The 24269-nt window shown below is 35.7% G+C and overlaps 1 protein-coding gene across 8 annotated transcripts in view; it reads left to right on the forward strand.

The window, feature by feature from the left end:
* The window catches only part of MIA3 (MIA SH3 domain ER export factor 3), a 31852-nt gene extending 19355 nt beyond the window's left edge, over positions 1–12497 (forward strand). For 2 of the 8 annotated variants that reach the window (XM_026695708.2, XM_026695710.2), the window contains exons 10-29: positions 143–223; positions 308–397; positions 1554–1625; positions 1780–1884; positions 2492–2614; positions 2706–2808; positions 3652–3707; positions 3793–3883; positions 4774–4912; positions 5739–5840; positions 5925–5985; positions 6081–6116; positions 6296–6363; positions 6476–6573; positions 6669–6800; positions 9423–9491; positions 9583–9662; positions 9823–9894; positions 10999–11137; positions 11621–12497. In XM_026695708.2, the coding sequence (XP_026551493.2) occupies positions 143–223; positions 308–397; positions 1554–1625; positions 1780–1884; positions 2492–2614; positions 2706–2808; positions 3652–3707; positions 3793–3883; positions 4774–4912; positions 5739–5840; positions 5925–5985; positions 6081–6116; positions 6296–6363; positions 6476–6573; positions 6669–6800; positions 9423–9491; positions 9583–9662; positions 9823–9894; positions 10999–11137; positions 11621–11937 (2034 nt within the window). In that variant the 3' untranslated portion in view covers positions 11938–12497. The remainder of the gene's footprint in view (positions 1–142; positions 224–307; positions 398–1553; positions 1626–1779; positions 1885–2491; positions 2615–2705; positions 2809–3651; positions 3708–3792; positions 3884–4773; positions 4913–5738; positions 5841–5924; positions 5986–6080; positions 6117–6295; positions 6364–6475; positions 6574–6668; positions 6801–9422; positions 9492–9582; positions 9663–9822; positions 9895–10998; positions 11138–11620) is intronic. The other 6 variants (XM_087933878.1, XM_087933879.1, XM_026695711.2 and 3 more) reach the window with 3 other exon arrangements.
* Positions 12498–24269: the final 11772 nt, after the last annotated feature.

Below are 24269 nucleotides of genomic sequence, written 5' to 3' on the forward strand. Positions count from 1 at the left end.
TTGAGCAGGTGAATAAACTGTCCTAAAAGCCTTAAAAGTTAAAAGAATAAAATAAAAATAGTAAAGACTATCAAGTAACAAAGAAAAGTTGGGATTATAGGCCATCATTTGTTATTTATTACATTTTTTCTTTGTTAATTAGACAAAGGAAAGAGTAAAGGAAGCTGTGGAGGAAGGCCAGAAAGAAAATTCAGGTCTTGCAGAGGAAATCGCAAAGCTTAAGGTATGTAGGAATGATGATTTTTGTGTGTATGTGTTGAAGAATTGGAATTCAATTCAGTTCAGTTGATATGAATATATGTTACAGGACACAAATAAACTTCTGGATAACAGAATGAAAAATGTAAACGCCATGCTAGAAGAGGAGAAAAAACACAGTTTGAAGAAACAGGAAGAAGTAAGTAACTTATTTGCCACAAGGAAAAACAATGTCTCAACTCTTGTTGCTCCTGCTTCATCTATATCCTGAGATCTAATATTCTGATATTTACTCAATTCATATACATTATTGTTATACTGATTTTACAGTCTGATTTTGTACTGTAGTATATTCTTTTGATACGCTTTGTAAAAGGTAACGTAATTTTCTAAATGTTTCTTTTTTGTTCTTTTGTTCTTCTCAGAACTGATTATTGATTTGTTATAAGAATACCATATACATTTTGTTAAAGGATAATGTATATGTTTTATGTTGGCATAGTGTATTTTAGTATGCAAAGTGTTTGTTGGAATTTTTGTAAATCATTATAATAGTCTATCAAGTAGGCAGTATTATTTCTGCTTGGCAGGTGCTGTGAGAGAGAGTAAGAAAACAGTGCCATGCTTGCTTGAAGCTATTGCCAGTAGAAAATAATACAGGTAGTCTTCAACGTACAGCAGTTTGTTTAGTGACCATTCAAAGTTATAACAGCACTGAAAAATGTGATTTATGACTGTTTTTCACGGTTATGACCTTTGTAGCACCCCCATAATTATGTGATCAATATTCAGATGCTTGGCAACTGATTCATATTTAAAACCTTTAATGTGTCCCAAGGGCATGTGACCAAGGGCATGTGACAACCTTCTCACAAGCAAAGTCAATGCAAATGCCCAATTCATTTAACAACTGGGTTACTGACTTATGCAGTGATTCACTTAATTGTGGCAAGAAATATCATAAAATGGGGCAAAACTCACTTAACAAATGTCTCACTTAGCAACATAAATTTTGGTTTCAATTGTGGTCATAAGTTGAGGACTACCTGTATCCAATGCTCTATATTAACTATATTATCACTTTTTACACTGAAACTAGTCAGGCATAACTACCGGTAAGAACTTTTCTAAGCCTTTCTTTGAGGAACATTTTCTAAAATGATCCATGTTGGGGATTGCGATTTTGCGATTTAAACTAGTAAATAATTAGGAATTTGGCTGGTATTAACCTGAAAAATTACTTAACTCTTTCCAAAAATATGTGCATAAAAATCTTAACAAGTCTGTTATTGCATTAACTGAAATTGACTTTATGTACAATGTACATGTCAATTTTTTTATTTCTATTTGTATAGATTATGGAAGCACATAAGTCTTTAGAGAAACTCCAGGAAGTCATTACTTTGCATACTGTAGAGCTCTCTGAGGTAAACATCTGGATCTTCAATTTAAAGCAGCTTTTATTAAAAACAATATCTATAAACTTAAGGTTTGGGCAGATAAAAATTTTGCATAATCGATACTTGGGAATATGATTTTTTTGTAAAGATTTGTATCTCAGATGTGGAATTATTGACACAGGTTCAGATAGCTCTTAATGAAGCTAAATTAAGTGAAGAAAAAGTGAAGTCTGAATTGCATCGAATACAAGAAGAAAATATGAGACTGAAGAAAAGTAAGGAGCAAGTGAGTTGTGTTTACTCAATTATTCCTAATAAATTACTTTTTGAATATACTAGCCTGCATGTTAGCTTTATTGAAGACTTGATAGTTACATATTTCATTGAGGACCACAAGTAATGCCTTAAAGCAATTAAGAAAAGGTGGGCATTGGATGGTAATTGAGAAGTATTGAGGAAGCAAATTATGGTTATAGGAGAATGTTGTACAGAGATTTATGTCTAAGTAACTAAAGGGTATTGTAGTTGGGGGTAAGCCACTATGGAAGATAGCATTTAAAGGATTGTTTTCTAATGCCATCTTGATATTTCTTCAAAATTATATTTTAAGAATGTTTTTGCCATCAAACATACGAAACACCCAAAATAGCCATTATATCCATTATTTTCCTCTGGTTAGTTTATTGTGTGGTGTATGGTTTATATTCACAAATGGTATGAGTGTGCGTACCCTCTCAAATACAAGTGAAAGAAAAGCATTTCAAATCTGTGATTTTCACTTCAAGCTATGTGAATATTTAGATGCCTGCAATAATTCACTGAGTACTTCATGTGAACCTTGTAGGATTGTCTTGAAATATACATTTTGATAACATTTTAACTTTTTTTTTTAGCTGCTGCAAGAAGCAGAGGGATGGAGCGAAAGGCATGCTGAGCTCAGTGAACAGATAAAGTTATATCAGAAGTCTCAGAAAGTCACTGAAGAAGCACTTGCCCGTAAAGAAAATGAAACTGAGGTAAATTAAGTTTAGCTGTCCAGTAGTTTTTTATGATTGCATTGTTATATTGCTGCATCAAGTATTCTATTTCTTTTGGGTTTTCTGCTAGGTTTTGACAAACTGCATTATGCAGCTGAAGCAACTTGATGCAGATTCTGAATCAGAAGATAAGAAACAGGAAGGAAATGACCTGGCCAATGGAGAGATCTCAGGTACCTAAAACTCATAAAATAGATTTCTTACATGGTACTAGTATGAAGCCCAATTTTGAACAGTAGTTAATTGAGCAATTTTTAAAATAGTACTGGAGCCTTCCAGTTATGAACAAATCTTGATTATAGTGATTTTTAGTTTAGTAATTTTTAGTTAAAGGGAAAAGCTTGTTCTGTCTCTGAAAACAATATAATTTCTGCTTTGACTTGGGATCCTTACACTAATTGGCTCTCATAGTCATCATTCCGCTTTATATGATATGTCTGTTAGAGCAAAACAACAACCTTAGTTCAAAATAATGTTGTTTACAAATTGTTAAACAACTATTTTTCTCTTTAACAAATATGACTGTAAATATGGTGGTTCTTAGATAGTAACGTGGTTTGTTCTCAGAATTCTAGATTTGCCTATCATCCCCAAAAGAATGAGGACCCAAATAGAGAACATCTTGTATAAGCCATAGCAATAACAGATTATATTTTATACCTAATTATTATATCATATATTTAATTTTTCTTATTAGACTGTACTACTCTGGTCAGAAGAACCTGGGGGGCTATTAAGATAAAACCAAAATGATAATAAAACCACTAATAAAAATAATGCATTGTTAGATATGTGCGCTTCTTAGGATAACTAGCTGAATTTCTATTGCCATACTCTTTTCTTGCCTTAGTAGCAATGTTTAATTTGTATGATGATATTTTAATTTAATAAGCATAAATAAATAAAAATATATTGTTGGCTCAAAGTGAACCTTTATAAGAAATTATCTGTGAGTTCCCTTTTGAAAATATTATTTGCATGTTAAACACAATAAAATAATGTCTTTCTTTCCTTAGATTCCAGGAATGCAAAGATGAAGGCTCAGATTAAACAGATGATGGATGTTTCAAGGGTATATAACACATTGATCTACCTAATTAGTATGATTTGTTTATTATAGCATAATTCATCACTTGATATTCATTAATCTTTTGCAGGTTAAAACAACATTATCTATCATTGAAGAAGAAAGAGATAATTTACGTTCCAAACTAAATGATGAAATTGCAGCAAGACATGAATTGGAAGGTGTGTTCAGCAAATAAGAGTTTGAAATTTTTGTTTTAAAAAAGTATTATGCCTGCTTAATTTTGGAGACAAGCAATATCTATCTTGCTTTTAGATTTTTACTGCTTAACAGTTCATAAGTTATAGCTGTTAGGTTAGATATTGCTTAGTCTTGATTTCATATCCAGTAACCCAGAAAAATGCCATTCTTACTGGAGAACAGTTCTGAGTGAGCCTTAATTATTATTTTGGCTCCTGCATTTTGATTCCACAGAGGGAATCCAAAACATAGGGAAGGCAACAGATTATCTGTCCTCTTTCAAATTCACAGGTTTTCAAATATGCCCTGCCAGCTATCCTGGACCTAGAATGTATTTTGTGCCTTTGGTTTAGTTTTTGACTCCTGGCAACTGCCTAGACTAGTTTCTGCAGTTTTCTTGCCAGAAGTGTTTTCTTTCAGAAGTGGCTTGCCATTGCCTCCTTCCTAAGACTTGAGAGAAAGAATTGGCCCAAGGTCACTCCTCTGGCTTTGTGCCTAAGGCAGAATTGGACCTCGGTGTGTTTCTAGCCTTATACCTTAATCACTATGCCAAACTGGCTCTGCAAACAAGGACATGGGCCTTGTAAAAAGAAGGGCTGTGCATAAGCCACTTTTATATTTTTCTGTACTTTTAGGATGCAATATATATATATATATATTCTACCTAATATAAGCATCATATTGCCTCTCTGCCCTTTTCCTCATTTCCCTCATCCATACTTCAATTCTGAGGACTGCTGCCTTTTTAAATCTGCTCCTCAATGGCTTCATTCTCTGACTTGTTTGATATGGCCTTATCAGCCCACATAATAAGTGTTTGAAACATTGCTATAAAGAATGAAATAATACTTTGTAATTTATTTTATTGCAGAGCAAATCAAAAAGCTGGAGCATGACTCATGTTCCACACAGACAGTAAAATCTCAGCTAGAAAGTGAGTGTAAAATGCTCCAACAGAAAGTAGAGATTCTTAATGAACTTTATCAGCAGAAAGAGATGGCACTTCAAAAGTAAGTAATTTTAAATCACCATAGGGATTATAATATAATTAAATTGTGATCCCCCCCCCATCAACTCCTAGCCTCTACTACAGCAATTTTCAACTAGTGGCATGAGTGATGATGTTAAGGCATACCTGCTAGCAATCCTGGAAAAATGGAGGAAACTGCACAGGACAATTGTTAAGCAAGCACACTCTCCAATCTGGTCATCATATTTAAATATTTACTTATCCATTGAAAAACTATTTATGTTTGGTATCCTGCAAGATAAACTGTTTCTAAAATTAATACATTCAGCAGAATGCTTACATATTCATATTACAAAATGACAGGTGTGCCTTCAAGATGTTTCATTAGGGGAGTAGTATTCTATGAAATCCAAAACTTGTCCATACGGTGGCCTTTATTTCATTTAAACAGGGTTGGATTTTTTTAGGCTAGTGGGTTTCTTTAAACACTGTGTTTTTACCTTTTCTTCAGTGACAATCATAGCTCTGAATCTGTTACAGAAGTTTCAGATTTCTAAAGTAAGATGAGGTCTTTTTTTAAGGGATGTATTGGCATTTTAAATGAGCTTGTCTCTGCTGATTTCTCATGCTTATGTCCTTTTGCTGGAAAGTAAAGTGCAAGCATATTTGATAATGCCAAATGGAAAAGGAAACTCTCTTCCTTCTTCCTTTACAAGAGGCAGTGCTCTTGTATCGTTTTCTTCAATATTACTTTGACTGTCTTCCTACCGCCTCTTGTTACTTGCTTTTTGGTATTGGCAGTTGAATGTTGCCACGTGGGACATAACTTGGTTGTATTTCATCATGCCAGTTTTATTTTGTCCTAGGAAATTGACACAAGAGGAGTATGAACGTCAAGAGAAGGAACAGACACTTTCTGCTGCAGATGAAAAAGCAGTCCTGGCTATTGAAGAAGTGAAAATTTACAAGTAATTCTGATACGTAAATATGTTGACTTTTGATTTTGAGGGAAAGCATTGTGATTAGAAATAATTTTTCATCTTCTTTGACAGGCAGAGAATTCAGGAAATGGAGGAAGAATTGCAAAAAACAGAGCGGTCTTATAAAAATCAGGTGTGGAGCTATTTCAAGCTATTTCTTCTGAAAAAGAAAACTTTACATTATAAGGTGTTCTGCAAATTAAAACATTTTTTCTTTAATATTTTAAGATTGCTGCTCATGAGAAGAAAGCCCATGAAAATTGGGTAAGGCTGTAGATTTTCTTTTAAGAACAACATTTCAGCTTTGAACATTTTGTCACATTACGCTTATTTATTCTAAGCTCGTGTTAATTCCTGAACAACTGTTCTAGTAGACTATCCTTTGATTTCAAGTGATATTTGACTAACAGTTTCAGATTTATGTACTTCTATATATTTTACAGCTTGCAGCACGTTCTGCAGAGAGAGTATTAGTTGAAGAAAAAAGGGAATCTGCCAGCTTGAGACAAAAGTAAGCATGTTTTATGCATGTGATCGTTGTATCTAAGAGACAACACTAAGGAAGAATTACCTTTTTTAAAAGTGGCTGGAATTCCACTAAAAATGTTCTTTTTTCTTATTAGAATCATAGAGGTGAATCAGAAAATAGCTTCCCTTCAGAGACCAATAATTGTTAAACCGACTGCAGGCCTGCCAGACCATCAGACTTTACCTCGCAGAGGTATAGTTGTTTCCCTTGGGTTTAAACTTAGCATTTTAGAAGAGTAAATAGATACTTTGCCACATTTCCTTTGTATTATTTCTGCTGCATAACAGGTCCATTAAGTCGAGATGGGTCTTTTGGGCCCTCACCTGTGAGTGGTGGTGCTCCTTCCCCACCACTGATGATGGAACCCCCTGTACGACCTCCTTCTGCCAATCCAAGAGATGGATCAAGAGGTGAACTTAGTAAGCAGTCTATTTTTTTTAAAAAAATTATTATTCTGCAGCAAGAAACTAATATTTGCCTATCTTCTAAACAGATATACATAATTTAATTTTAACTATTAGTACATTTACCTTTTTACCATTTGTAAGCAGCCCAGAGTTGCCTTATCGTTGAGATGGGCAGGATTTAAATTTAATAAATAAATTTAAAAAGGACTCTGGCGTTAACAATAGAACAGGTAGTCCTCATTTTAAAACTGCAGTTGGGACAGGTAACTTAGTCATTAAGTGAAATGGTTACTAAGCGAAAAATTACATGCCTGCAACTGTGTTTACAATTTTATTTTGGCTTTCCTTTGCTTTGCAGCATAAGAAGGATATGACCCTAAACAGCTGGGTGAGCTCAATTGTCAGGGAAGGTTTCGGAAACTCAACTCATGAGAAAATCTTATAGCCCTCTTCCCCCACTCCCTTGCCCTTTGGAATGCTCACCCAGAAGAAAATTGATTATATTTATTGGAAAGGAAGGGATTATAACGGAATAAGCAGCACACAAAGGGGAATACACATTGAAAAGAATGCACTAGTGCCAGCTGTTTGCTTGGCACACAGGCAGCCCCCTAAGAGGCAAAAGAAAGCAACTACTTAGGAGGCAAAAGAAAGAAAGCCTTTAGTGAGAGACTGAGTAGGGTATTGTAAATTTCAGGCAGGATCTGCAAATTAAGCTCCTGGTTGAGCTTGTTAACCCACTATTAGCGCTTTTTAGGGAAGTGGCATGCTGCAAAGAAAAAACCACTTAGGAAGAAAGGTTGTTTAGGTAATCTCTCTGCTTTGGGTGGGTGCGGGACATAGATCAAGCACAGGACAACACATACTAATTGCTTGTAATGGTGAACACATGACAGAGAGAAATACTGCAAGGATCATTAATATGCACATCAGTCACAAAGCTACTTTTCATCATAACCATGAATAGTCACTAAATGGGGACTACAATATGAAAATGGACTGTCACTTGCACTGTAGGATTTGCTTTGCTTTTGTCTCTCTCTCTCTCTCTTTATGAGGATATCCCCACTCATTTGAAGTGAATTTTAGAAATTTTGGTAGAAACAGTTCTTGTTCCACCAATGATATTTGTTCAGGTGTGATAGACCTGGTTAATATTTCGTCATTTCTCTTACTGTTGCACTCCATTATGTTGACATCATATTTGTATCTTGGATGAGATCATATATGGTTAGGACTAGAAAACCTTCTGCACTTCAGTTACCAAATATTGCATATTGGCAATATCCATTTTGCACCATCATCTCAGTTATCTGAAAAATACTAATAATCTCTCCCAGTAATTGAAAAGCTGCTCACCTTTGGCTTAGCACAATATATGGATCCACCCAGTGTAGCAGATGCTTTTCTTGAATTGTTAAATTCAGTAACTAAATCAAGTTGTTCTTGTGCTTTTACCTCAAGCTAAGTCAAAATAAGAAGTGGGGAGGAGGTATAGGTAGTCCTCAACTTACAACAGTTTATTTAGTGACCATTCAAAGTTACAACATCATTGAAAAAAGCGACTTATGACCAATTTTTACACAACTGTTACAACCTCGCCATGGCCATGTGATCAAAATTCAGACGGTTGGCAACTGACCCATATTTATGACGGTTGCAGTATCCCAGTGTTATGTGATCATCTTTTGCAACCTCCTAACAAGCAAAGTCCATGGAGAGGCCAGATTCAGTTAACCATGTTGCTAATTTAACAAAGTGCATTGATTCACTTAACAACTGCGGCAAGAAAAGTCATAAAATGGCACTCAACAAACATCTCACTTAGCAACAGAAATTTTGGACTCAATTGTGGTCATAAGTTGACTAATTGTACTCAGCATGATTATAGCTTTAAAAAAACAAGCATGATAATTTTCTATTTGAACTTGTGTGAGAAAGGACTTTGCATAGGAGTCTTCCAATGCTAAATCATATAAGACCTTTACAGGAATATTTAGCTAAATCCTATGTGGAAGTTTCTGCCCAAAGTTTAGACTATTTTTCTATCATACTATGTTGATTAACTTACTGATTTTTAGTTCAAATATTTTGCTTTTTGTTGCTAAACTTTATCAAGCATGTATATATTAGTGATGAATTCCTTTTATAATCCCTGTTCCATGTTTTAGTTTGATATTACACACTGTTGTATATTTACTTAAATACATATTCTACATTTTCTCTTTGAACTCAATGTAATGTGCATAATGCTCTGCCTTTTTCCATACAGCAATCTTATAAGATGCTTTGGAAAGAAAGAAGATTGGCATAAAATCACTGTATTTTCAGAACTCATATTGAATTCAAGCCTATCAATCCTAGACTAATACTGTACTTACTTCCTAAATTACACTACTTTAAAAATAGATGTAGCTCTTTTTATAAAGAAGATATATAAAGAAACATAGAGTGGCCTCATGGTGTTTCCAGATTGTTTTAGGACACCCTTTGTCATTTCTATCAGCTCAGTTAGCGTGAACAATTGTCAGAATTGGGAGATAGTTGTCTAAAATATCTGGAGGGCACTGTGTTGCACAGCCATTAATTGGCAAAATGATAATCTCTCTACCAAACTGCATTGTAATCCTTCAGATACTATGACTGATGGCCCTCCAGTCCAAAAAAGGCATCCTGATCTGTCAGGAAGAATGTCTGCTCCAGGTAAGAATGGCAAGAGATTCCATCTATATTTTAAAAGTGTAGCATCTTTTTCAAGCAATATTAAATATGTCTTTTTTTTTTCTCCTTCCAGATCTTGGTCCTTCTGTAACAACACTGATCAACTGTGGGCCAAGAACATCTTCTCCTTCAACTGCAGTTCTTGATGGAATAGTAAGTAGGGAGGTTGCTATTTCTTTGTGTGAAATGATATACCGTACGGAATCTTTGTTTTGTTACTTTGTATATGCCATATCATGCCTTACTTATGTATCAATTTCTATTTGTCTCTCACCCCATCTTTGTATTGCTGGGGTGCAATATTTTACCAAAGCAAAATCTTACCAAAGAGTTTGAGGTGACCCACGTTTCTGCTCCCCCACCTTCCTCTGGTGAAGCAACTGCAGTGAGTACCAAGAGGCTGGGAATGGTGCCTTTCTCCTGCATCTGATGGGGAGGATCTAAAAAGCATGGTGTGCTTCATGACTCAGCATGAGAGATGTGGTGCTGCAAAACTCACTCTGGGTTGCAGTTTTTCTCTTGGCTTTGCAACTTGTTAAAGCTAAATGCGTTGTTGGGCAATATGGAAAATATAATCCAGTTGCTTCATAAATGATGGCGTTTGACATTTAAGGCTTTTCTAACCCTTGAGTACCTCTGATCATTTTCTTCTGTAGATGGTGTGGGATTTGGATTGGCTGGTATTAAAAAGGAATGCACTTAGAAGAGTGTCTAGTTCAGATTTGGATTGCCATTTTGAGAATGCTTTTATAAGATAATACTTCTTTGATGTCTGAAGACAAGAATATTCTTGAAAAAGAAAATTTCCATAAAACTCAGCGAGCTCTAAATTTGGAAATTTGAGATCTTTTCAGCAACAATGTTTCTTAAAGTACTTTTAATCTATAGTTGTTCTGACCTAACCGGAAGAGCAAAACACAAAGAGCAAACACAGACAAAGGCAGCAGCCCCTACCTTTTAAGATTTAATAACGAATTCTGTTCTGAAGGCTGCTTTCCACTAATTAGCTCCGACTAATTAACTAAGAAAGAGCCTAGTCAAGTTGTTTGTCGATGATGCCAAAAAATCAGAGATAAGAACTAATTTACAATATTCTCCAAACACGAACTAAGATGTCCACAAGTTGAGCTTCAGAGCTTCTTTGCTGTCTGCAAAGAACGCTTTTCCAAACCTGGCTTTTATCCTCTTGAGGAAGGGTCCATTACCTTGTATCCTTACTCCCGAGTCGCCTGTGCTGCTGTAACTGTTCTTTCCTCTGTGTAATCCTTCATGCTGCACTTGGCACAGGCTCCTCGGGAACCTCCTCATCACTGCTGCCAGCCCGCACAATCTCTGAAGGCAGCAGTCCACTCCCTGATGGTCCTGGCCCCTCATCGGAGTCCTCGGTCTCCTCAGCCATCTGCACCTGCTACCGGCTAACCACAACACTATGTTCTCTATGTTTCGTGAATAATGCCCTATAGATAACTAACACTGCAGTCTTCTACAGGTTAACATTGGTTGTAAACCATCTTTCCCGGGGGGGCCCATGATGACATCCCCAGCAGTTGGGCCTTTGCCACCTCCTATTCGGTTCGGACCACCACCCCGCCTGCCCTATGGACCTCGGCCTCTTCCGCCCTCTTTAGGTATGGACTCTATTGCACATTGTGCTTTTTTTTATTATTTAGCTTTATTGCTAAATACCTTTCAAATTCCTTTTAGTACATATCACAGTTTGCTAAAAATGCACTTTAAAATAAATTCCGTTCTTAGTATTCAAAAGAATATTATTTTGTGTAAAATATGAAGTTGTGTTATATACAGAAAATGCAAGGGTTGGATGTAACAGTAACACCTATTTGAGTGTTATAGGTTTCTTTGTTGGCATGTTCGGTCTTGTACTAAGCATAATTTATTTTTTAAAAATAAAAACAAATAAAAAAGGAAAAAGCTTGGAAGTATCAAAAGGCTATAAAGAGCACAGGTTCCTTAAAAACTTTTACAGCCTATTTTGAATAGTTATATTCAGGCATAAATATTAGAAGCATGCTTTCCTAAAGTGACAGTGATGGCAAATGATAACTTGATTTTGAACTACCCAGTTTCATTTTTTTTTTTTGTCCTTTCAGTTCGTGGAGCTCTTCCACCTCCACCTATGCCTAGAGATTATCCACCCGGTCCTCCATTTGGAATGCGAGATTTTCCTCCTGTTCCACTGCCACCTCCTGAACAGAGAGGATATATCCGTGGGCCACCTCCTTTCCGGCCACCTCCCCCCAGAGATTATCTTCCAGGTCCACGACTACCTCCACAAGGTTTAAGGGATTATTCTCCTCCTGTTAGAGACTTGCCACCTGCAAGGCCCAATGACTACCAAGAAAGCCCTCCCTGTTCTCAGTCTCCTAGCTCACAAGACTCGGCACATCTTCCTGAACAGAAACCATGACTTCAGATTTCTGGACTGATTTTGATCATGTTTCATGTGCTTGAGGCTTCAGTGGCTTCAGCAGGACTCTTCCTTCTAGATTTGGTTTCAGTATAGCTTTCTTTTTCTTTCCTTTTTTTTCTTTTATTATTTTTGGCAAAAAATAATTTCTATAGTAATGTGCATTTTGATAACCTTTAAATCGGACTTGTTCATCCTCTTTGGATGTACTTAGAATGTTTCTGTGATAAGCCTGAAGCCTGCTTTTACAGCTGTGACCTACTCACAGCTCTCAACGTGCAATATATGAGAAATACCTGTATAGTTAGTTTTTAAATAATGTAACCTATGTAAATGATGTTAAATGATTTAAAATTATAATCTGAACATTTCCTGTGGAAATAGCTTCAGTAAGCAAAGCTACCATTCATATATAGCTTACAGTCACTGTAGACAAATGGTTTACATAAAGAAAGATTCTAACTCATACTTTTTAAAGGATCTGGTGTAAAAGTACCAGAAGAAAGCTTGGAAGGACAAATCTACCAATAAAGCAAGATTCTTTTTTGCTATATACAAAATTATTTTTAATGGTTAAACAAGTTCAAAGTAGTTATAAAGAGTAAGTATCCCAAAGTAAACATTCTGATTCTGTAGTAAGAAAGAATCAAGGATAAAAATACATGAGAGAGCCCCCTGCTGCTTTAGAAATAGTAAATCAAATACACACAAAGTCTGTTAATTTCAGCAAAATTTACAATTAGTTTGTTGTTGTTTTGTCCCAGCTAAAGGCTCAGGTAGAATTATGTCATTTTTATATAAAATAACTGGGCAATTTATTTAAAATAATTATTGAATCAAAGGATGCTGAAAATCATTTTTTAACATAAGAATTTTTTTCATTATATCTGTCTTTTAAAATTCCTATCCTGTTGTATAAAGGCAGATGCATTTTTTAGGAGTAGTATTGAATAATGCAGTTTTTTTAAGAGTAGGTGGGTGGGTAGAATGATAGTGTGAAAGATAAGACAATCTTCATTTCACAGAACTTCTGAATTGAACTTTCTGTGCTTGTATGCTTATTTTGATTATATACACACATATGTATAATGATGCATATATATATATATATATATATATATATATATATATATATATATATATATATATATATATATACAGAAGTCACAACTCTCCAACTCAAATCCCAGCAACTAAAACTAACCTGAGCACAACCAAGCCCTCCCTGAACAGAACACGCCCAACCAATCAGAACACGGCTAACCCCCAACCAATCAGAACACAGCCAAACCCCTACCAATGAGAACACACCCCACCCAATCAGAACACAGCCAAGCCCCCACCCAATCAAGTTCCACCCCACTGGCAGTTAAAAGGAGGAAGCGCTGCAATCTCCATTACTCTGAGAAGCACAGAGCTGGAGACAGAAGCCTGAAGATGATGAATGAGACTTCATCGAAACGTGCTCTAGATACTTCAAATCTTACGGGAGAAACCCAACAACCAAAGATCTACATATAAATACCCGCAGAACCTCAGAAAACAAATATATATATATATATATATATATATATATATATATATATATATATATATATATATATATATGTATATATATATATGTATATATATATATATATATATATACACATGCATACATTCTACTTAGATCTACGCATAATATTCAAGGTTCTATCAATAGAAAAGATAACCTAACTACAATTCAAAAACTAATTGTAATTCTGCCCATTCGGTGATAAAATCTATAGTAGATAAATTTTTGGATGACAGTTCAATTCTGTTAAGAACTATATGATGTTGGAGGCTTGGAACAGAGCCCAAAGTATACATGCCTTTTTCTCAACCAGCAACTGCAGGATAAGTGATAGTTTACAGAGGGCAAGCCAAGGAGTGCCAATTGTTTGTCTTTATAGAATTACAGTATAGAATTTTCTGCCAAAGAAAGACTAAACCATGATTTGAAGATTAAGCAGAAGTTCAATAGACATTATTTACCTTGAAGCAAAACTTTCACTTCCTTTTTAATGAAACAGTAATTGGGTGTTATCAAATAAATGATAATCATTAAAAGGCCTCTCTAGAACAGAGTATCTCTGTTCCTTGAATATAGATATTCTGCCCTATAACTTAAGAGTGTTGGCTTTTGAAAGATTTCTTAGAATTTCCTATTTACCGATAATAGAAAAGCTTGATTATTTTGAGTGTGGCATGAGTTGAAGTTCACATATCTTAAAGTTGCCAGGGTTGAAAAACTATTGACTCTTCCTATGTCTTCCCTTTGTTCCAAATGAAAGAATTTTACACACTGCAGTCTATTTTTGTGGGAAGTTGCAACAGTTTCCTAACAAGTTCTTTGGGTGCTTCATTTTGTAAGATGTTTTATACAAAAATGTGGCTTCACAGATTTTTTTAAAGATAAGGCACCATTATATTTGCAAGTTTTAATTACAATTTTATTTTACTTTAATTTATTTTTTCAATTCTCTTTTAATTCCAAGTATAGGTTTTTTTTTTATTAAACAGCAGCTGCTAATTAAACTGGCCTTTTCATCTAGCTGTTCACTGTAACTCCAGGATTATTTCCCCAGTTCAGGCTCTGCTACCTGAGATCTTGCAAATGCATAATTGCAAATGAAGATTAGTGGTTGTTTTGTGCCAACATACATAGCTTTGCTTTTACTAGTTTGAAGCTCATTTGCCTGATTTGGAAGCTTTTTACAATCCATTTTTTGATTGCACCATCCTGAATAGCTGATATCATCAACATATGTGGCCACTTCACTGATAAGCCTCAACTCCATCCATATACGAACTGAAATTGAATACTGAATGTCACAGAGCTCCCAAACATGTCAAAATAAAAGCAATAAAATAAAGTACAGTAAAAAAAGGAAAGAACATGAACAATCTTGTAAGAAGGATACAGAACTCTAAAACTACAGAATTCTCTGCTCTAAACAGAACAGCCCCAAATCAATCCATAATTCATTTGCTATTAGCAAAGCACACGCTCCCAGACTTCGATCTACAGTCTCCAGAGGTCTCTTCTACACACACTCTTAAATTCCTCACATGGTGCTTCTCAGTTAAGCCAGCTTGCTTCTTGAGCCATTTGCAATGTCTGGTACTTAAAGAATTATCATGTTATGCATATTCCCACACAAACTGTATACTTCTCAAGCTCCCACCAAACCACTCTATTCTCAATTTTTGCTCAACCCTCCAGCAACTTAAGTCCACACAAACTCGAATATACTTCTCAAGGTCCCAGGCTGCAAATGCAAACTTAGCAATGGCTTGTTTTATCTGGGGTCTTTGTTTATCAGAAGCAGATTTATTGGAAATTCTACACATCCAGAAAATGACTAATAATGAAAGAAGCTAAGAATTAATTATGCATATCTCACAAGGTTAACACATGGCCCACAGATGCAGTATTTCCAGGCAGACAGGGACAAGTCCTTGGGTTTTCTGAAAGTTGCCCTTCAGTGTAGTTGATGGCAGGATGCCAAAGCACCTCAACTACAATCTGGTTAAAATGTTAATTGAAAATATGATTGAAAATAAAGTTTATTATCCCTCAACTGCATTCCACGTAGTGCTTTGCTGTATTCCGTTTGCAATTCTCTTTTTGTCTAAAAACAACCATAGCCTGTTCTTGTCCCAACAACAATAGTGTCTCTGACATAAAACCAGTTTCAGAACCGTCTCCAAATTCTTTGTCCACGTGGAATGAAAGTTGTCTAACAAGATCAAAATGTCAAACTTCTAAGTTAATGGAAATCAATCTTTAGCCAATTTATGAAAATCTTAACCACCCTTTTGTCTGAAGCTCCAACTATAGGGCTGTATTAGAAATACATTTTGCTACTTGGAACAACTTTCTTAAGTAATTAGTAATTTTTGTCTTTCAAGCTTAGTGTAATTGATGCCTGGTAACAGACACAGCACAGAATAGGTTGCTGCTGAGCATTCAACAACATTTGGGTAGTTATGAGCATTTCAATTACCTGTGTATTGCAGCATGAATCCTAATTCAGAAAATGCCTCCTGGAGAACTACTTCCAGGGGGGTTAATTATTTAGAATATTAAGTATCCATCAGAATTTATCAAGCCAGTGCTTTGATATAAAGTGATTATTTAAAGACTATTGCCATATCTGGGATAGAATACAGGTTGTCCTCTTCTTACAGTGATTCATTTAGTGATCATTCAAAGTTACAACAGCAGTGAAAAAAGTGCCTTACAACTCTTTTTTTCATATGACTGTTACAGCATTTCTGTGGTCACATGATCTAAATTCAGTCACTTAGCAACTGGCATGTATTTATGTCAATTGCAGTTTCCTGGGTCATGTGATTGCCTTTTGCAGCCCTCCGGCAAGCACAGTCAATGCAGAAAACAGATTTACTTAACACCTATGGCAAAGAAAGTTATAAAATGGGACAAACTAATTTAATAATTGTCTTGCTTAACCAAAATTTTGGGCTCAATAGGGATCATACAGTAAGTTGATGACTACCCAGTATGGTCCCTTTGCAAAAAAATGGATCATGTGCTCGTAAAATCTGAGTGTTACATCATCAAGGTAGTCTCCATGCAGATTCTCAACTGATGACCATAATGGAGCCTGCCCATAAATGGTTGTAAGTTGTCATGATTGTTAAATGAGGCACCTACATGATCACCTCACGTAACAACCACATGTCCTGTTCCCCCCATTGTGGTCATTAATTGGAACATAGGGTGTGTGGTGTCAGGGTTCCGACCAATGCCCTAATTAAATCATGTATTAAGAGCTTCATGTTGGCACATTCCAAGTGAAGCCAACTCTGATCCCACGTAATTTACGGTCCAGCTCTGACCCTGTTTTCCCTCTCCCCCCAAGGTGAGTCATCAGTCACATTCTCCAACTAAGCAATTTTGCAGGTTGTAGAAATCACTCCCCTCTAGCCACTGTGTGTAACCCCGGAGACAGCCTTAACATGTGGAAGGCCTAACACAGACTCAGACCTGCACTGCAGCACATTCCCAGCTTACATGTGACCTGCTAAGGCCTCCCCCACCAACAAAACACCTCGTGCTCTGCTCTCCACTCCACTGGAGTCCCACAGGTTCTGCTTCCTGACCTGCTGCATCCGGGACAAGAGTTTGTTCTGCTGTTGTTAAATGTTGGATTTCTGTCATCTTAGCCTTTTCACCTACAGGAAGATGGTCTGTTCTATTTAGGTTGTGAGGGACATATTTATTAATATAGCTTGCCAGGCAAAAGCCAGCATAATTACCGGTACACTGTTCATTTTTAAATGGACTAACAATGTGTCTCCAATGGTGGGAAATCACTTTTTGGAGGGTAGTGGTAATACTTTAGATAAAAGGGTCAGATCATTGGGGCTGAGTTTTGCAATAAAATATCATCTTAGGCTAACCTATTGGTTATCACCTCAACAGATAGTTTTCTAAGCTTTACCATATTTATTCACTTTGAGAGTTTATCATTTGTTTTGATATAGAATAGAATAGGATAGGATAGGATAGGATAGGATAGGATAGGATAGGATAGAATAGAATAGAATAGAATAGAATAGAATAGAATAGAATCTTTATTGCCAAGGGTGATTGGACACAAAAGGAATTTGTCTTGGTGCAAATGCTCTCAGTATACATAAAAGAAAAGATACATTCGTCAAGAGTCAAGAATCATAAGGTACAGCACTTAAAAACAGTCATAGGGTACAACAAGCAATCAAATCATACTAGGAAACATTCAATAAAAATTGTAATGATACAAGCGACAAAATTACAGTCATACAGTCACAAGTGGGAGGGAATAGGTGATAAGGAGTGATGAGATTAACAGTAATAGTAGTGCAGACATTGTAAATAGTTGGACAGTGTTGAGGGAATTATTTGTTTAGCAGAGTGGTGATGGCATTCGGGGGAAAAAACTGCTCTTGTGTCTAGTTGTTCTGGTGTGCAGTGCCCTATAGCATCGTTTTGAGGGAAGGAGTTGAAACAGTTTATGTCCGGGATGTGAAGGGTCTGTAAATATTTTCATAGCCCTCTTTTTGATTCATGCAGTATACAGGTTGATTGAAGGCAGATTGGTAGTAATTGTTTTTTCTGCAGTCCTAATTATCCTCTGAAGTCTGTGTCTGTCCTGTTGGGTTGCAGAACCAAACCAGACAGTTATAGAGGTGCAGATGATAGACTCAATAATTCCTCTGTAGAACTGTATCAGCAGGTCCTTGGGCAGTTTGAGCTTTCTGAGTTGGCACAGAAAGAACATTCTTTGTTGTACTTTTTTGATGACATTTTTGATGTTAGGTGTCCATTTGAACTCAACAGAACATTGATTGAGTCAATCTCTGTCAAATCAATGTGCTATAAAGGCATTGTCAACTCTCAGTGACTATATAGATAGATTACTCTTAGTGAAGTTAGGTAAATGTTTATCAGCAAAAAAAAAAAAAAAAATAAGATGGCCAACCTCAAACTTGATCAATTTCCTGGCAAAGCACCCATTTTCACTCAGTAAAGTTGAATAATCTCCATGAAGTGTTAGAACTTTTATACATGTTTCCTATCAAAAAGATAAAATCAACATTAGATAAATCTTGTAAGATCTGGACCTCTTAACATGGCTTTTCATCTGATAACATTCTAGGTTAGCTTGGAAAGACAGTAAAATGAAAACTAATAGTTTCCTATAATCTGCAAATGGTCTGTCTCATTTTCTAGTAATATTTTGTTCTTGGCATCCGCTGGCCCTTGTTACAATATTATATTCTTGTGGAGATATTTTGTTTGATATGAGATGGATATAATTTGTCTGGGTAGTGGCTCTCTAATTTCAAAGGAAGCCTTTGAAATCTACATGCTTTATGGGCCCCCTGCTCCTTCTTTGGCAGCCTTCATTTCTACTTCCAGCCAGGTTTTTCTCCTTGATACTCCAATATGCTACTTTTTTCTGGACTGTCCTAGATCAAATCCCTTTGGAACTGCTAGTTCAGGATAGACTCAATATTTGCAAGGAATTGACAAAGTAGTAAAATCATTCTAGTACTTGCCCCGAAGGACCGCCATTCCCATGATCGCAGAAGAAGAAAGGACTTCTAGTTCCAGACCCTCTTCTGATATATTATTCTTTCCTGCAAGCTCCAAAGCTAAATTTGGTGATTTAGTTGAACGATGAATTTGGTGAGAAATGATTCAAGGATACACCATTGAGTATCTCCATTGCTGTGAAATTTGCTCCTGGGTTAGTAATTCTGGATCTAACTTTTTTTTTTGTATTTTTGGAAGCAGTAAATGATTCTTTTTCCTGTCATCATGAGCAGAAGACTCTTGTTTATGCTAAACCTGATTTCTTTGGACATTGATCTCAGTGAGATCAATGATATAAGATGGGTAACAGGGAGTTAAGTGTTTCCAGTTTGTAAATTTGGGGTGCGGGCAATAAAGGAGTTAGTCACTCATCCTCACCAGGATTTTGACATTCAGCTCCCTCCCTTTTAGAGAATGTTTGCTTAAAATTGGCCTTGATGGAGAGAGAACATGACATTGAGCAAATTTCTAATTCTCTCTCTAATCTCTGTGTTGTTTCTAGATCATAAAAATATTCCTTCTCCTTTTAAGAAAAAAGTGACAAGGTTCCAGTAAAGATAGCCTAAAGGACTCTTAATTGGTATTATGTGGAATTGTTTCAATTCTTGCATGTGCAATATCGTTGAGGGAAGAGTGGTTTTTGTAAATTTAGTCATTATTCTATCCCTAGCATTAAATGGCAACTATTCTATAGTCCCCATAACATCCCAGTACATTTGATATTGCATCAGCTCTTACAAGATTTAGTAACTACTTTATGTGAACAACATTTTCTTCTCTTAATGCTGATCCTTTTAATCTGTAAGAGCATTGGGTTGCCTTGACATCAAATTTGTTCTTACTACTTGACATTGGGTTTTGCTGATTAGATAATTTGTTGTTATAGAAATGACTAGTACATATTAGTATGTACAAGTTAAAGGTTGAGGCTATAATGTTTCTATCTGATTCTATTGTGTTAAAATGTTTTTCTTTCTTTTTTCACCTTTCCCCTACACTTTTTTATCTTCTCCTTTTCCTCCTGCATTTCCCTGCTGTTTTAATTTTCTTTTATGTTTTATATCTTGATAAACTTAATATTATTAAAAATATTTGTTCTTACTGCTTAAAGAGTGGAACAGAATAAGATTCTCTAAGGCTTCATTTCCCTTTTGAATTTATTTTGTTATTTTCTCTATTATGTCAGGTGTCTAATTGAAGATTTTTCTTTCTATATGGTCAGCCACATTCTTTTTCTAAACCAGTTTAATTAACTTCGATGTTCTGTGCCTTTTGTGGCCTCTGAACAGTTATGGGTAAACCAATTAAACACTTGTTTTCATTTGTTTGTTATAAATCTTATCCAGTTGTTTAAAAATAGAAAGCACAGTTTGTGCAGCTAAAGGTATTGTTTTAGCTATAAAAATCAGTTATGACTTTATACTCACTCGTACAGTCTCTGAGTTGACTTTGAGCCTTATTTTCTGGAAATAGTTTTCTCCCCTGGCATCTAAATTTAGCTTATACTTCTAATAAGGTTAATTGCTCATACCTATTACATAATGGCAATAAATAAACTGAGCTTTGGATGTCAGCAGGTTGTCAATTTTCAGTTGTTTTGACAGTCTGTCTTATGACTGTCCTGTTTTTTTAGAAGTACTTTATTTTCAACTCTGGGTTACCTCCTTTTGAATCAAGTTGGAGGACAGCAGAGGTTGTAAACCCATTGTTTTCATTGCAGGGCAATATCAATTCTTATTTAACATGTTGGGTTAGACAGAATTAAGAGATTGTTCTGCTCTTTCAGTCCTCTGAGTGATCAAACAAATGAATTTTAAAATGAGCTTTTTCTATACAAATTAATGATCCCAGAACTATTTTCTGGGGAACCTCACTTTGAGCATCTCACCAATGTAAGAATATTTATTTATTTTATTTATTTTTGTCAATTGCTTACAAGATAATAGGTATAAGTCAAAACATAGTTATGAATACATGGATACATATAAGAAAAATAAAAAAAATAAAAGAAACAATAGGACAGGGACCATAGGCACGATGGTGCGCTTATGCACGCCCCCTACAGACCTCTTAGGAAAGGGGTGAGATCAATAGTAGACAGTCTAAGGTTAAAGTTTTTGGGGTTTGGGAAAGAAACAGCAGAGTCAGGTAGAGTATTCCAGACATTGACCACTCTGTTGTTGAAGTTGTATTTCCTGCAATCAAGTTTGGTGCGATTAACCTTGAGTTTGTATCTATTTGTTTGCTCTTGTATTGTTATGGGTGAAGCTGAAGTATTCATTGACAGGTAGGACATTGCAATGTATGATTTTATATACTATACTTAGATCGGACTGAAAGCGGCGTAGTTGTAGGTTTTCTAGGTCTACAATTTCGAGTCTGGTGGCATAAGTTTTTAACCAGTTGCCAATCTATGTGAGCGCCCCTCTTTTTCTTCCTGAATTTGTGAAGGAGTTGTTAGTGAGGGACTGTGTCCAAAGCTGTTTTAAAGATCCAAATATATCATACTTTTAGAGTAGTGATCCAACATGCATCATTGTGTAAAAACATTTTCATTCCTTTTCATCTGACATGTCCCATGTTTGCTTATTTTCTTTGTAATACTATTAAATCAATTGCCATTTTGCTGATCATAAAAAGTTCCTAATAAATGAATAACAACATGGTTCCAAAGAATCCCAACAAGATGAAAATAAAAACAAACAGAAAAAAAGGCCAGTACTGCTGCACAAAAAGTTCATGTCGAGAGGTCACAATAAGAAATATGTAGCCTGGAATAGTAGTTAGTCTTAGGCAAGTAACTTGCAACATGAACTAAAGTTGGTTGAATGGATATTAAAAACTGTGGCAAATGGCTTCCTCAGAAAGATTAAAAATAAAGATTTACTTGGTCAATTAAGATGACCAAGGCGTTTTTACCAGTTTTTATTTTGGCTAAATCTTCCCCAAGAATAGGCTACACATTTCATTAAGCAAATGCAAAAAGTAGGTTGAAGGGACATATTGGAAGCATGGCATTGGAATGTTGGTATCTGTCCAGATTGCACTTTAGCATACTGCTGATAGTTTAGGAACTTGCTGATAGTTCAGCCAATTTATCATGTATTTAAGAAATATTGGAGAACATGTGAAGGTCAGAGAGTAGGGACGGCAAATGCCCTTGGAACTACAGGGTAATTAATCTGTCATTTCTACCAAAAAACCTTGTAATTGCCTTGAAAAAAATGTCAGCAGATGAGATTACTGAACAAGTCATTTTTTAAAAAATGAGCTCACTTCCTTAGTACAATGTGGAAATGTTGTAGATACAATTATTCTGATGTTTGCAAAGTTCAGTCTCAAGGTCTTTACTCTTAAACATCTTATCCATTACTTGGATGAGAAGCCCCATCACTTTTGTACATGATACAAATTTGGATGGAACAGCTATCACTGTAGGAAAAATTCTAAATGATCCTGATACAGAAAGAAATGAAAATAACAAAAAAAAAGCTTAGTAAAGACCCAATAGAAAAAGCAATCAGATGGAGAGGTTAGGATGGAGGACACTTATCACTACTTCGGAAAAAAAGTTTGGAATCATTGATTTCATTTTGAGAAAGTTTAGCTTTATGAAAACAAAGAAGATGTGATGGCATTATCTCATTCTGTTTTATATTCTAGAGTGGAGTTTGTAAAGTAATGGATTTAACTTACGGGAATACTGATTTCTGGTGAATGTTTAAAAAAAATTCAAATACAACTGTTTAATGGCAGAGCCAGATACTGATATGATGGGCTTTCACTAGATGAGTTCAAGCAGCAGCAATATATTCACTTAAGGATGCCTTAATTTGGATTGTTGCGTGGAATAGATTTGAAATTGATCTAAATCAGTGTTTCCCAACTTCAGCAAGCTTAAGATGTATGGATATCTTAACTTTCCAATATTGCTACCATTGGTTTGTGGTAGATAGTATATTACTGTTAAGAATCATCAGGTACAGCCTTGTTTAAGATATATTTGTTAGATATTAATATCCAGAATATACGTAATTAATGACATTTGTATATTCCCTTCATGTAGATAGCATCTCTAAGCACATAATGCAGTGTAAACTTAGAAATTAGAAAAGGGATGTCAAACGCATCATCACGTGTATTGGGACTTCCCCCCCTTCACTAAATTGGGGGGGGCAGTATGTGACGCATCTAGCTCACAGCTGCGAGTTTGACACCCTTGAACTAGAAGCTTTTTTCAGCTTTTTTTCTTAGAGCAATTTAGGATGGGTTTATTTCTTTTATAATCACCGAGTTTTTTTTTTTTAAATTAAACCATTAGTTTCAGCCTATTTCCAATGGTAAAACTCTATAGCATTTGACATTATCTGGAACAAGTGCACAGGTACAGTAGTCCTTGGGTAATATGACCAATCATTCAGCTACTGTTCAAAGTTATGACAGAACTGAATGAATGAATGGTACTTACTATATGATAGACCCTTGGAGTTCTGGCCATTGCATTACCCCCATGGTCACATGATTGTGATCCAGGTTCCCGCTCATGATTATGATGTTACAGTGAGCAATGGTCACATGGTCATAATTTCAGATATTCCTTGCTGGCTTCCCACAAGCAAAGTCAATGGGAAAGCTAGCAGGAAGTTGGAAGTCAAGGAAGGTCACATGAGGTCCCCCCTTAATGACAACAACCAGAATGGCTTGGATTGCCATTGTTAAGCAACATGGGAATGTAACATTGCACAACTATATGACTGAGTCATTTAGCAATGGCAATTCTTGCCGTTGTATGCTGAGGACCAACTATAATGAGTTTACTAATTTTCAGAACAACCATAACTAGTTTTATGATTGGTGGTTAAAATGCAGAACTGCAGGCTACCTCTGCTGACTGCCGGCTGCTGGCAATTTGGCAGTTCGAATCTCACCAGGCTCAAGGTCAATAAAATTGTGGTGAAATATGCTGATTCTGTAAACTGCTTAGAGAAGGCTGTAAAAGCACTATGAAGCAATATAAAAGTCTAAGTGCTATTGCTAGTTCCCAATTTTGAGAAAGACAATTTTAAAAAATGGATGCAACATGGGGCGGTGGGAGTGTCTTCTTGACATTTTATATAATTAAACTCAGATAGTAATAATACGTTATAAATTTAATGAACTTAGGAAAATGATACAAACAAAATACAGTAGAACAGTAAAAGTG

The sequence above is a fragment of the Pseudonaja textilis genome, chromosome 1, assembly GCF_049901715.1.
Source record: "Pseudonaja textilis isolate UNSWEBS1 chromosome 1, rPseTex1.2, whole genome shotgun sequence".
NCBI classification, from domain to species: Eukaryota; Metazoa; Chordata; class Lepidosauria; order Squamata; family Elapidae; genus Pseudonaja; species Pseudonaja textilis.